The 15,415-nt window shown below is 26.4% G+C and overlaps 1 protein-coding gene across 2 annotated transcripts in view; it reads left to right on the forward strand.

Moving 5' to 3' along the window:
• LOC100214886 (cytochrome b5 reductase 4) overlaps positions 1-15,415 on the forward strand; it is a 42,825-nt gene that overhangs the window by 6,882 nt on the left and 20,528 nt on the right. The window contains exons 2-6 of one of the 2 annotated variants that reach the window (XM_065794007.1): positions 3,978-4,078; positions 13,176-13,266; positions 13,384-13,416; positions 13,755-13,785; positions 14,004-14,076. In XM_065794007.1, the coding sequence (XP_065650079.1) occupies positions 3,978-4,078; positions 13,176-13,266; positions 13,384-13,416; positions 13,755-13,785; positions 14,004-14,076 (329 nt within the window). The remainder of the gene's footprint in view (positions 1-3,977; positions 4,079-13,175; positions 13,267-13,383; positions 13,417-13,754; positions 13,786-14,003; positions 14,077-15,415) is intronic. The other variant, XM_065794008.1, reaches the window with a different exon arrangement.

Raw genomic sequence — 15,415 nt, forward strand, 5'->3', positions numbered from 1 at the left:
TTGACTAGATTCAGTTTTCTTAACAAAACATTGACTAGTTTTTGCTTCCTCAGTTGCCTAGTTCATGTTTTCTGCAGTGTTTTGACAAATATTAATGTTTTCATTATCTTGAACATTTTTCAAAAAATTAAATTTACCAACACTTTTGTGGTTTCTCATTCGAGCAACCAAACCTTACATTTGTACACAGCAGCTTTTGCATTATACTTTATCACCCTTTTCCCAAACTTTGCAGGTATTTCTTCATACCATACCCAAACTGCATCTCTTTTTCTACTGGTGCAAAACATTTTTATTACTAGTTGTATTATTTTTATTTTCAACTAAAAAGTAAATAAATAAAATTTGCATATGTAAATTGTTGCTAAAAATGAATGTCCCTAAACTTAATGTTTATTAAGTATGAGTAATATGTATATATTTCTTTGACTTGAGTGAAAGTAATAGTTAGTGATAATTTATTTAATAATAATTATATTTGTTTACAATTAAATAAAGATTATTATTATTTTTAATGATACTATTATTATTAATTAATGATGACATGTATTATAATATTATGACATGTGATCGGAAGTTAAAAAAAAGCTGAAAAAATCTCTCTGCATGCTAATAAAAAAGTAAAGAAAGCCTTTTATAAATTTTAACACTAAAGGCAACACTTTTAACTCTTAAATGATATTTCAATAAAATTTCAATCGCATTTTGATATTTGAAAAGTTTAAATGAATATACAGTAAAATCCCATTAACTCAGACCCTGTATAAGTTGGATGGGTTTTCAATTCCCCTTGAACTTTCTTTATCAACTTACTATAAAATCATCTACTTAAGTCATACCCTGATTCATTCACTAACTCGTACTATATTTTGAAGTCCCTTTGGCAAAAAAATTTGCTTAATTAGGTCTTTATTTTTGAATTGCATATAAGTGCATATAATAACAAAGCTTCCAATACTTCAATAAAATTCCAAACTATGCATGCTCGAAAATAAAATAACCTTGCCGTATATGTAATTAAACCTAACTAAACATTTTCACTGATATCTTCGATTTGGTTAAGCGTAGATTAAATCCTATTTATTAATTAATTAAAAAATAATTAAAAAGAAAAAAACATAATGTATCATGATATAATCTTGATAAGTCAGAAATTTTTTAAAAGTCAGATAAAACCAAAACTTCATTTAATTTGGACATTCTCTGGATCGGACAAAATATATATACCCCTTTAGAGTCCGAGTTAATTGGATTCAACTGTATTTGTTTCCGTTTATTAGTTCAACAAATATATATTCGTTAAACAAATATTATTTATTCAATAAATGTAAGTATACAAATATATTCGTACATTATAAATAATTTAAGCAAATATTTTTAACAAATACTTATTATTAACAAATAATTTAAACAAATATTTTCTAACAAATATTTGTTCCTTTAATGACGTTTAATATCATTGTATTCAGCTGCATAGGTCACTTAAGTCAGTTTTTGTTTTAATTCTTTTTGCACATTTCAAATAAAGTATTTCATCAAGTGAACATTTTTATTTATTTTGTTGAATTGTTTTGAATTTTGCACATTTTTTCTGAATGATTAAAATGTTGTTATTTTTCTGCATAAATAATATTGATGTATTACAGAGAAATAAAAACAAATTATAGAGTTTTTTTAAAAATCTATTTCACTCTCAATAAGGCTTCAAGCCACCACTATTAAGTTGAGAGTTACTAGAAAACAAAGAATAAAGTTAAAGAGCAAGGAAACGAATGACAGAAGACTTGAAAAGTTGTAGGTTGTTTGAGTCAGGAAAATATGAAGATAAGAGAGAGAGAGTTCCAAAGTGTGGGGGAAAAAACTAGACAAATAAATGTTTTTAGAGCTTGCAAGGACAGATATAGTAAAAGGATTTGACTTTGTTGAATGACAAGTCAAGCAAGATTAAGTTGGTTGATGGAACTAGAGATAATAGCAGCCTTTGAGCAGCTATCATTATAATGTTTGTAAAAAAAAAAAATTTGCAACCTTATGACAATAAAAGAGATGCTTAAGCTTGGCAAAGCAGGCCCAACTAAGTTTACAATGCATTTTTGGACTTTGTTTTACTGGATATTCAACCATTGTTTTGCTTTTAATTTTGTATTGCATAATGACATCCTGAAGTTTATTTTGAAAATCAGCTACAAATACTATATTAAAAGTGGTCATTTGAGCAAGACTTGTAACTTTAGGTGACCATATTGACATGTTAGGATGACATTTCATAAATGATGAGAATGAATCAGGCCCTGTAGACATCCATTCCTTCCATTTTGGTAGATACTTTATACAGTTTCTCTCTGCATATTCAAAAGTTAAATGTCTTGTGTTTTTTTATGTTAGATTAAGGAACATTGCTGAGCATTAGATTAAGTAATCTAGTGAAGCTTTCGTATAATGGAAGAAAAAATTTGACCTTTCTGAAGTTAATAAATTAAAATCTTTATGTTTAGTCTTTTTGAAGATTTAAAGATTAAAGCTTTGCTACCATATTTAGCACCTTTCTAATATTTGAATAATTTGTTTGGGCATCTATTATAGCTTTTCATACAAAATTGTATGCTTAGTATTTTATGTGACAAAGAAAATATTTAAAACATATGAACAAATATAGCACTGAAAAAATTAAATAATTTGTTTGTAACATATTTTAAGGGTTATAAATACTTATGTTCCCAAAGCCCTGTGGATAACCATTCTTCCAAATAGCACAAACTCTAGCAGGGATTGTAACTAGGAGATGGATACAATAGCAATTGAAAATAATAGATAGAATAACCTAAGAAACTTTTTTGTTACTCTAAAATCAATTTTTGCAATAGAAATTGTCAACAGACAATACTTAAAAAGTAAAGCCACAGATCTACTAATGTATTGCAATTGTACAGCAGATTTAAAAGTGTCAAGTTCCCTCTATCTCATTAATATTTTTGTTAATATATCAGTCATTAGTAAAAATTTTCTAAAGTGTGATTAGTGTTATAGAAAAAAGATAAAAGAAACTTCAGCGCAGTATAATAACAATTGAACTTTTTTTTAAAGCGTTTAGCTCAAAGTCTTTGTGCTTTAACCACAGATGTTTTACTCAAATTACATAGAAACTGAAATCATAATGAACTTCAAGGATTTCTTTTTTTCAACTAAATAATAAAAACTATAGTTTGCACATAAGGAGTGATATCAAAAAGCTTTCATACCAAATTTTTTTTTTTACTTGCGCATTTGGAGTAAATGTATCAAAGAGCTTTCACACAACATATTTTTTGCACTTGCACACGAGGAATGATTATATCAAAGAGCTTTCACACAACATATTTTTTGCACACAAGGAGTGATTAATGAAAAAACTTTCATACCACATTTTTGAGACAAGTTGTTTTTTTAAACAAAATTTTTATAAAAACAATGAAATAAATTCCATTGTATTTTAATTTCCATTTTAAATAAACCAAAAGTTAGTGTTTTTTTTTTTTAATTTATTTTAATAGTAGTCTACATGTAATTAACAATTTTTTCAAAGCATAAAAAAACAACTATTAAAATTTTTTTTTAAGTTTAATAAAACAGAATTTACAATATGTATTTTGTGGCTTGCAAAAGATAAAAAGTAGTCTGTGTTAAAAATTAAAACGCAGCAGAAATAAAGTTATTTAAAATATTACAGGTATTTAAAAAAAAAATAGGAATACAGAGGGTCTAAGTTAGGAATAAAATTAGGAATAACTGGGTCTAAGTTGGGTAGCAGTCACATCTTTAATAGGTGTGTGTGTGTAAGTGAGTAACTGGGTCTAAGTTGGGTAGCTGTCATATCTTTAATAGGTGCGTGCATGCGTGCGTGTGTGTGTGTGTGTGTGTGTGTGTGTGTGTGTGTGTGTGTGTGTGTGTGTGTGTGTAGGTCTGTTTAGTTGCTTTAATTATTTTGAAAATTTCTTTAGGAAAGGTTTACAACATCACTCCATATTTGGAGTTTCATCCTGGAGGTATAGACGAATTAATGAAGAGTGCTGGGATAGATGCTACTACAATATTTGATCAGGTTTTTTTCACTTTTTATTTTAAACATACAAGGCAATTTTTCTTTTTTAAGGAAGTAGCATGATCGCAATGGCAAAAAAAAAAATTAAAACGTTTTTCTAATTTACAAACTTTTAATGGTTTAACCAAGTCTAGGATAAAATATAAGCACTTCTGCTTTTTTTATATGAACCCATCATTTTTTTGATAAATGCATTCCAAATACTCAAATCAGGCTGATTTATTTACACCACTTAAAGATTATATTACAATATAATATCTTCAAAATTTAATTAACTCCCACCGATTTTGAAAATATATGTATTTTATCTTTATTTTAAAGCAACAATATTTTGCCATTTTAAAAATTAGTTTTAATCATCAAGGTTATTTGTATGGAATAAAATGCTGAGGTTTTATTGCATACAGAATAACCTTGAAGAACCTTTATGTATTTTGGGCCAAAGAATTCAACGTGGGCAACTCATTTATCTGTTCAAAAGCTGTGATTGAATCAATATAGGTATTACAATAACCATTGATATAGGATCAATTTAGATATTACTATAAACAATTATAAAGTCCAGATACCTAAACTTTGACATTTTTGCCAAAGTTTAGGTATCTGGACTATATGGTTGCAAAATTATGCATTAAAAATTTAACATTTTAAGCAGTATTGAAATATCTCTTTTAAAAAATATAAATTAGATTTACTTTGCAAGCATAGAAAATAATTTTGTACATTTATATAATTACCATACATATCTTATAACATAATTATAAACCTTTGTATTTGGTATCATTTTTTAATTTTTTCCCTGAATGAATATAATCAGTTTTCCCCTGAGTAAACTTAGTGTCATTCAATTGTTTGATATGAGTTTAGAATGTGTTGTATATTTATTTTATGTATTAGATTATTTCTTTTATATTTTATATATTATTAGTATATTTATTTTATGCATTAAATTATAGTTTTATTCATAAAGTTTATGCATGTAATTATAATTATATAATTTACACATGGTTATAATTCAGTGTAAAACATTTTATGGGTCTTTAATATTTGTTTTTTAAAATAAAGTATATGATGCTAAATGTTTTAGTATGTTAGTATCTAATATTGTAAGGGCCGAAAATTTGAGAAGTTTAATGTATGTAGAATAGTTGTGTAAAAATTTTAAGTTTCAGAACATCTTGTTAGGAAAGCCCAAAAGTTAAAAGATGAAAACTTGCTTAACCTGAGATTAAAAAAAAAATGCTTAATCTGAGGCTAAAAAAGGACAACCTTAGGAAAATTTTATTAGAAAGAAAGTTATTAAATTTTATGAATATAAAGCAAAGAATCATTCACAAGTTTCAGGAAAAAAATTTGTCTTAATGTGTATAATTTTTTTTTTTTTTTTTAATTCACCTCCCAAGGCCCAGAAGGCCACTACAGACGAGGAGGCTACTTAATTGTGGTTATAACCCTCACTCAACTCTATAACTCCGAAACACGAACCTTGACAAATAAGGCCGCTGCGCGGAGAAACAAGTTTGACATAGTTGGACCTGCTGTTACAGACAACCTCCAACCATTATCACATTGTTGTAATGTTGCTTCTCTTTCTCTTTTTTGCAAATACTATAATGGGCACTGCTCTAAAGAGCTAACGTCTCTTGTGCTATCTACTAAAATTCATTCTCGTGTTACTTGTCATTCAATCACGTCTCATCCTTTTTCTGTGACTGTTCCTAAGTGCTCCAAAAACTCTTATTCCTCTAGTTTTTTTCCTCGAACATCAATTCTTTGGAATTTGCTTCCTTCATCTTGCTTTCCTGATTCATATAATTTGCAATCCTTTAAGTCGTCTGTCAATCGTTATCTTGCTCTACAATCTTCATCTTTTTTCTTCCAATAATTTCCAACTGTAATTAGTGTTTGCTTTCAGCCTTGTTGGAAGCGAAGATGTTTAAAAAAAATAAATAAAAAAATAACATGAATCAAGCCTTTTCATGAAAATCAAGCCTCCCTTCTCTTTTAGACACACTGACCACAGCAGTTTGTCTTTTAACTTTTTAAGCGTTTCAATAATTCGTGGCAAAAAGCTAAACATATGAGAAAAAAAAAACAAAAAAAAACTGAGAAAAAAAAACAATTTTAAAAAAACGAAACAAAATTGTAACGAAATATCAAATTTTAAATAAATAAATTAAAAAAATTTAATAATTTAAAAAAAGAAAGTTAGAAAAAAACCTTTTTATAAAATTTTTATATGTTTGCATTCTTTTTTTTTTAGTTATTTTTTTAAATTTGATACAAGTTGAAAAAAAAAAATCTTATATTTTATAACAATTTAACAACAATTGAAAGTTTTGATATGCAATTTATTCACGATTTTTATTAGTGCATACAATTAAAAAACAAATTTGCTATGTACGCTAGAACTATGAGAACTACTTTTGTTAATTCTTTTTCTTACATTTTCAAGTCTTTTCGCTTTTAAAAATGTTTTTGCTACACTTGACATTTTTTCTTAATACTTATATAATGGGAAAATAAGAAAATGAATTTATTTGTAAAACTTTTATTTTTTCAAAGTTAATTTACCTCCCCATTTTCGAGAAGGCCACTTCAGACAAGGAGGCAACTTAATTGTGGTTATAACCCTCTCAACTCTATAACTCCCAAACACGATCCTTGACAAACAAGTTGAGCACAGTACTACCAGGGACAGGGTGGAGATTGAACTCAGAACTTCTCACTTATGAAGCGAGCGCTCTACCACTACACCACTACCGCATTAATAAATTTACTAATGATGGAAAAAATTAAAAGAATTGCATGGTTTCTTTTATAAATGTAACGGGTGATGCGGAAGTTATCGGACAAAATAAAAACGTCAATAACTTATTTATAAATAAAAAAACAAACTACTATTATATTTTTTTTAAATAAAGCATTTATCTTTTAATAAAAATATATTATTTTTTATATGAAAAAACATCTTCATCTTAATTTTGCTCTGACGCCTATCATATGTCACTGTAAAAAGTTTAAATCAATTTCTTGTAGTTTTAGTTTAATGCGATCAATCAAAACTTGCTCTGTTGAAACTTGCCAATCTCCCTCGTAAACCTTCTGTGCCAAATGTCCCCAAAAATTTTCAATTGGTCGTGCTTGAAGCACATTTGGGGGATTGGATTCTTTATCAACGTAATAGACATATTGGTCCATCCAATTTAGAGAATCTTTAGAATAATGAGAACTTGCTAAATCTGGCCAAAATAAATAATTAAAGTCTCCATGATACTTGTGAATAAATGAAAGAAGTCGTTTTTCTAAACATTTATTAATATAGATTGATGAATTGATCGCTACAGCTTCGGAAGTGCGAAACAATGGCTCGGACATACCACGGTCAGATATGGCTATCCACATTAATAATTTTTTGGGAAATTTCTCTTTTCCTATAAAACAAACACTTTCTGGGAATGTCTTTTTGTTGTTTGTGTAGTATCCAGAATTTCCAGGCATGTTGTCCCCTGCAAAACAAAAGTATTTTTGGTCATCGATGACTAGAAGCGATTTTGTGTTATAGAGTTGGTTAACTAGTTTCCTGCTTCTTTTCTTTGCCTTTATTTGTTGTTCTATAGTGTATTTTGGAGTCTTTTCAGGTTTTCTATATTTAATATTCATTTTTTTTAACTGACGACCAATTGTCGATTGATTTACACCGAATTTAATACCTATTTTTCTCTGGCTGACCCCTTTTTGATTGTTGACAAGTCTCGTTAATTCGGCTTTCTTTTCTCTAGTCCAGGAAGTCGGACGACCAGGGTGCTTTCTATCAAAAAACGATTGAACAGTTTCAAGTCTTTTTAGGTTATCATATATTGTACTTCGAGCAAATCCTTCCTTTTTTAAAATGATTTACGATTTTTTTTTTTTTTATATTAGGTTTATTTACCAAAAACATTTTTAGTCGCTTTCGAAAAGATTCTCGTTCAGCTGCATTTAACCTCATTTTACCACAAAAACTGATTATTATGCTCAAATAATAATCAGATTTTGTGATAAAATCAAAGATAAGCCACAAAAACTAATTATTATGCTCAAATAATGAAATTAGGATTTGTCCGATAAATTCCGCATCACCCGTTATTTATCACATTTAATGCCTGTCTGATATTGTTTTCTTTACACTGTCCAATTTCCAACATTAATACAAATTACTAGAGATAATGATCATAATGCAAGAGGCGAACTAAGTGATCACGAATTGAAAATTCCGTAAAAAATTCTGGCTTTTAAATTTGTAAAACTTTTATGATTGGTCCGAAAAAAACGCGCAAAAATGGTTTTCAAGAAAAACAAAATTTAAAGACCAGAAACTTTTATGGAATTTTCAATTCGCGATCACTTAATTCACCCCTTGTAATGATTGCTCTGTTTGAAAAAAGTTAATTAAAAAGCTTAAAAAAAGTTTTTTTCCTAAAAATCAAGAGTTATAGGTCAGAAGAACAATCAATTTTTGAACACAAAGTCCTCAGGTATAATGGCAGCAAGGACTCTGGGACTTCAGGACTCCGGACTTAAAAACAATAAGTTCCAAGTCATTAAATATCATATATTTTTTTCTTATAGCAGATCATTTATCAACCAACATGTTTAGAGGTTCTGGACACTAGAGATCATAAAAAAATAAAGTTATAAAGCTGGAGTCCTTATGGGACTCCGCATCCCTGGAAGGGTTGTTTGATATATTACAATGATTTGATAAAAGTAGGTGTTTATAATTATGTGTAATTGAAACTCCATGTTTTATCTATGTTCAGATTGCTCTGATAAAGCAAATTTTAAGAACTACTTAGAAAATGTGTTTGAAATGAATGATTTTGATTTTGACAATCAGATCACAGACAATCAATGGTCAGTTTACCATACTTATCTTAGTCCAAACATTATTGAGTTTATTGAAACTCAAAAAAATATTTTTTATGATATTTGTTAAAACAACTTTACTCGAGAAACACAATCTTCTTTGAGAAAGCAAACACTAAACCAACTTATTCTGATGGATTTTGCTAAAACTATAGTTTTCTTGTGCAAGATACTGAAAAAGAAATGTTACTGGCATCCAATCAAGCAACCTTAAATCTGTTTTCTGTTTATTGTAAAGATGAAAAAGATCTTGAGTGTGACTTTATAATGTCTGATGATCTATTCTGACTATAATTATCATAAAAGGACAGCAGTTCATTGTTTTCTGACAAAGTTGCTCTTTGTGGTCAATATCAAAATATGTCCAATCAATAAAGTGAAATACTTCAGAATGGTAAAGTGTCACATGAAAATTACAAATGTTTTGTAAACCTAATAAGTTACCTGAATGATCACAAAGTAAGTTATGAACATTGCTAAAATAAATTGTTTTTCCAGAGAATCTCTAGTGATTATGTCTACAATGCTCACGTATACAAAAAATTCCTAGTAATTATGTCTATAATATTTGGTATAAAAAGATCCATTCAATTTTCTATTGAGTAAATACATTGTTTTTACAATAATGAATAATAGATAGAGCTTGTGTCTGTGATTTTTGAAAAAAACCAAAATGTTGATGTAAATCAGACATAAATAACTTGTGTATTTGTGTTTCATGTGTAAACCTTTTTTTTCTGCTTCATTTTTTTGCATTATGTTTACCCTTTTTTGCAAGATTAAGTAACTTATTAAGTGTTTTTTTTTTTTTTTAAGTTCTACTTAGACTACAAAAACATCACATAACTAAACATAACATTTAAAACCTAAGGTTATGTTATATTTATTTGTTTATTTAATTAATTTAAAATATTTAATTTTATTGCTGTTACCCATGAAATCTTATGAAGTTTAAAAGAGTCAATATAAAGCTGTGGTGCAAGGGAAGCCGTTCAAAAGGTTACAATCATATCATAAAACTAAAATCTTCTATTCTTATTTTGGTGGTTGTCTAAATATAGAAATTATCAAAAAATTAAAAAAAAAAAGTGATTTTCAATAAGCTGCTGGAAATGTGTAATTAACTTTTCATCCATAATTTTGATTTTTACCACAGATGGTTGCCCTAAGTACATTAAGTTAACAAAAATTTAGCACTGTCTGTCAGTACGTATGAAACAGTAGCATGTCTAAGTTTTGAAAGGTCTTTTTTATTTTGCATTATTAATCAACTTTCAGGTAAAATAAGTCAGATTTAAATATCAGAGATCAAATAATTCGAGTTGTTTAAATCAGTCAAAAACAACTGTAAAAATGAATTATTTTAGTGAAAATTAATTGTACAAAAATTCAGGTGCAAATACTTTTTTGAGTTGCTTATTTGAGTGTTTCCAAAAAATAATGAGTTTTTTTTTATTGCTTTTTATTATTATTTCTATTGTCTTTTTTTTTTTAATCAAATAGTTTAAACTCTCGCATTTTGATCAACATAATAAAAAGATAACTTGTTGACATCAGAACTTGTTGAATCAGAAACTATTACTAACATTTTTTAACTAAAAGCTATAACTAAAATTATTATATAACATAATGTTAAATAAGAATAAATAAAATTATTATATAACATAATGTTAAATAGAATAAATAAAATTATTATATAAGATAATGTTAAGTAAGAATAAATAAAATTATTATATAACATAATGTTAAATAGAATAAATAAAATTATTATATAAGATAATGTTATAAACAAATGTATATGTTATATAACATAATGTTATAAACAAATGTAAATGTTATATAACATATTAAATAAGAATAAATAGTTGTTACCAAAGTAAGCTTTATTTTGTTACAAAGTATTTTTCACTGAGTAAAACATTAAGATATAAAAAAAAGTTACAAAAGTTTTGCAGCAAAAAAGAGCTATAAACAAAATAGCTTAAAGTTGTTACATTAGGTACAAATGTTGTTATGACATTAGGTACAAAAGTTTGGACTTTTCTCAGTTAGGCCATATTGTTCTCAGTTCCTACCATAGGCATATTAATTCATGGCATAATAAAGTATTGATATACTTGCATGATGATAGCAATTGATATTAATACAAATTTAATTTTATAATCACACCAGCTGTATAATAAGTCTTCTGGAAATAATAAAATGAATGTTTAATCAAAGTCTAATTTTATAACAGAGAAGAAAGATTTAATCAAGTTCCACTTTTAATCTACTTCCCTGATTAAGTTTTCTTTATGAAATTTTACTGGATTTTTGTTCTGGTAATCTGAATACAGATCAAACATTGTTCACAGTGAGCAATCTATTTTCTTTTTCAGTTTCATCAGAATATCTATGAACAATTGTAACAAAATGGAACATTCTAAATGATCATTTACAAAAACTTATGAGGCATGATTGAGTATGTCAAAAGTTTGGTGGAAGTGATAGACTTAAACTCATCACTTCTCATGCCTAATTATGTCAAAAATCAGGTAAGAAAAGACATCAGCAAAGAGTGACAAAAGTGGTGGGTTTTTCCCAATATTTTTATTTATTTCAGAAATTTCCTTGATATCTTGTTTTACATTGTTCTCAGGCTATGAATCATCAGATGTATATCAAACAAATTTTTGCATTTTCCTCCAATGTCAACTTATCTAACGATTATTAACTAACAAAGCTAGAAGTATCATTATGAAATCCAAATACCAAATATGTTTACAGTGAAAATTCTAACAGAGTATCAACAGCTTTTGGGTAGCACATACTCCCTTGTACAAATATATTAGATGTAATGTTAAGAGCTTTGATGACATCCTTAATTGTCTTGTAGATATTTCGCATAAAAACAAACAAATTCTGTAATAAACCTAATTTTTTAATTTTTAGTTTATTATTTTCCTGAAAAAAAGTTGATTGGAAATAAGGAAAGAAGTTGATTGGAAAGAAGGCTTAAGGTTTAGATAATAAATTTTCTCCTCCTTATCCAATGTAAGTTGATTGGAAAGAAGTTTTATTAAATTGAATCAAACTTATCCAGCATTAATAAAAACATCCCTGATAGTGCTGGTTTTGTCTCTCTAATAATTTTGATGTGTCAGTTGTACTAATTTGAAATTATTAGAAAATCAAAAATTATAAACTACTAGAAGTTGCACCAGAAAAATATATCATTATGCAAATTAAATTATTTATTTTACCTGTACTAAATGTTAAATATATTAATTAAATATATTAATTAAATAGCAGTAAGCAGCAACGTATATAAAAAGCAAAAACAATACAAATAACAACAAACATTATGTAAACAAAACCACAAACTCAATTTACAAAGACAAATTTAAAAAAAAAAGTATATTTAGCATTATTCGTACACAAAAATATATGATAGTATAAGCAATGTAGTAAATTAATATAAATTAAAAAACTGTTCTTTTTCCTTTCTTTCAATAATATTAATTTTTTTCTGGTAGAAAAATCTTTTTTATTATAATTTTCTTCTTATCACTTGTACTGTATTTTATTTTTATTATTATTATTTTTTTTTTTTTAACATTAGTTTTTTAAAATCTCTTACTTTAAAATAGTTTTTTTTAATTAAATAATTTTTTGATTTTACATTTCTTCATTTATCTTTTAGATAAATGATAATAATAGAGTGCTTAATGTTCTTATAATTATCAATTATCAATTTTTTTAATTTTACAGTTTCGTCAATAATTTTTTTGATTTGAGTTTTTATTGATGAAACACTGAATAAAATAAAATAAATTTATTAAGTGATTTTCTACTAATTTATATATGATTAAATTAAAAAACCTTTAAACGAAATTTAAAAAAAAAAATTTCATTTGATATTTATTCAAACTAATTTCTTCAAATCTTAAAGGAAAAAAAAATTTATATGCAGATTTCTAAATACATTATGTTATAAAAATTTAGTTATACATTCTAGTCTACATTATCTTATAAATATATAGTTTGACCTTTAAATTTTATTTAAATGTAAAGCTTCAAAAAGTTTTGAAAACTTTTTATTCAATTATATACAAAATGATTTTGAAATTCTATGAAATAATTTATTTAATATATGATTATTTAAAACATAATTTACAAGCTATGAAATAACTTTTTGGTTTTAATTTAGGTTCATAGATGGGTTAATATTGAATCAATGTTAGCAAAATGTTATCTAGGACCATTAAAAGTAAATATAGAGAAATATCTAACTATAGAAGGTATTTTGAAGCTGTTGTCATGAATTGAACATTGTTTATATTGGCCTATTTTATTTGATATTTTATTTAATATTATGTAAAGTTTATAGTTTTTTTTTTTGTTTTTTTTTTGTTTAGATTTCTCTGTTCCACAAAATAAATTATCTAATGGTTTACCTTTTAATATATTTTTTAATTCTTTTTAATTTTTGTTTAAATCTTTTAACATTTTTATATAATTTTTATAGTTTTTTTTTTTTTACATTATTGTATCAACCCTCGGAATTAGGGTCGGCATTCGGCAATGCCGACCTAACTGCCGACCTGAAAGTATTTGAGATCGGCAAAAATTTCCCGACCTCGTTTCTATGCTTTATGGTTAAACCTTTGTATCAAATTATTTTTGCCGACCTGATGCCGACCTCAAAAAGATTGAGGTCGGCAAATTATTGCCGACCTCATTTTTCCTAATTCCGAGGGTTGTTGTATGTATTTTTTGTTTGTTTTAGCTTCCAATGATGATGGTGATGATAAACCAAGGTTTTATTTTATTATTACAACAATGTTTTTGTGTGCACAAAAGATGTGTTAAAACATGATACTAAAATAAAGAATTTTTATAAGAATTTCAATAACTTTTAATGTATCTTTAATTATTGTTTACAAGTTTAGGTTTGTCAAAGATTATTTTACCCTTCAATAGAGTGTTTTTAATTGTGTTTTCTATCATTATAAAAAAAAATAAAATGAACTTTTAGATTTGATTGGTTCCAGACCTATAATGAAGTTGTTCTTGTAATATCTCCAAATACCATGACAAAAGATTTCATGGTGATTTTTTTTTTTTTTTTTTTAAATGATAAATATCACTCTATTTTACTATAAACTTTTCAAGTATTTATTTTCATTAAAAAAATTCATAGTCTTTCTTTAATGTTACTGCTAGTTTACACATTTAAATGTACAATCATTTTTGCTTTTTTGTACCAAATCAGTAAAGATATATGTTAACATATATAAAATAAATGACACAATTTTGCTGCAATATTTACATTTATTATTCTTTGTTTTTTTCCTATTTTTCTGAAAATGTTATATGCTATAAAGATAAGCAAAACTATTAGGCAATTGCTGATCTATTTATGCTGAAGTAGATTTATATTTATATACATATTCCTATATTAAAGGCTTTAAATTTACTACTTGTGGTATAAAATGTCCCTTAACGTCTCTTTGTCTTTGAAATGATAAAATCAAGTATTTTTATGTAAAAACCATTAAATTTCGATAATTAAACTTTATATTTTATTGTTTTTTAAAAAACCCAACGCAACTTAATAGAATGGAATATTTTTTATTTTTTTTAATAAAAATAAAAACATTCTCAATATTTTTATTTTTTTACTGTTTACATACATCAACTGACAAATAAGTAGAGCATGTAAGGAGCGCTGCTGACTGAGAGTTTTGTTTTGGGCAATCAATTTATCAATAAAAATTATTTTTTAAAGTTTTTAAACTTTTTCCAGTCTTCTAAATTAATTTTTTTTTTTTAAGTAAAGTTAGAAAAAATTAAATCGCAATGGGTGATTTACACCCAGGCGCCAAGTTTTCATTAAATACTTGTTTTCCTGAGAATATAAAAGTATATAAATTTATAAGAATAGTTATTTAAAAATTTTACATATTTTATGTAAGTATAAGTATTAATTCCAAAAAAACTTTTTTTTTAATTTTATTAAATTTATTTAGTGTATACTAGTGTACAGTTTTAAAAATACTTTAACTAATTAAGAATAAATTATGCATGTGCATTTTTTCACTAACCAATCATTGACATTGCTTAGAAGTATCATTTTTCAAAATTACTATATCTACTATAGCATATTTATATAAGCATTTGCTTATTTTTTTGCTTATCTAAATCGATATGGCTTTTTTAGAAAAAGAAGAAAAAAATGAAGAATAATGAATGAAAAGATTGCTGCCCCATGCCAAACTCTCAGTCGATGTAGCAGCACTCCACTGCGAGTCAGTCTATTTGTCAGTTGATATAAGTACTGAAACCTCCGGCAGCAGGCTATTTCATTATGAGGTCACACTGCTCACCTAAATTAGCAGTATAAGATATATATATATATATACACACGAGTGGTGAAATGCCCGTCCA

The sequence above is a fragment of the Hydra vulgaris genome, chromosome 03 (genome assembly GCF_038396675.1).
Source record: "Hydra vulgaris chromosome 03, alternate assembly HydraT2T_AEP".
Classification (NCBI taxonomy): domain Eukaryota; kingdom Metazoa; phylum Cnidaria; class Hydrozoa; order Anthoathecata; family Hydridae; genus Hydra; species Hydra vulgaris.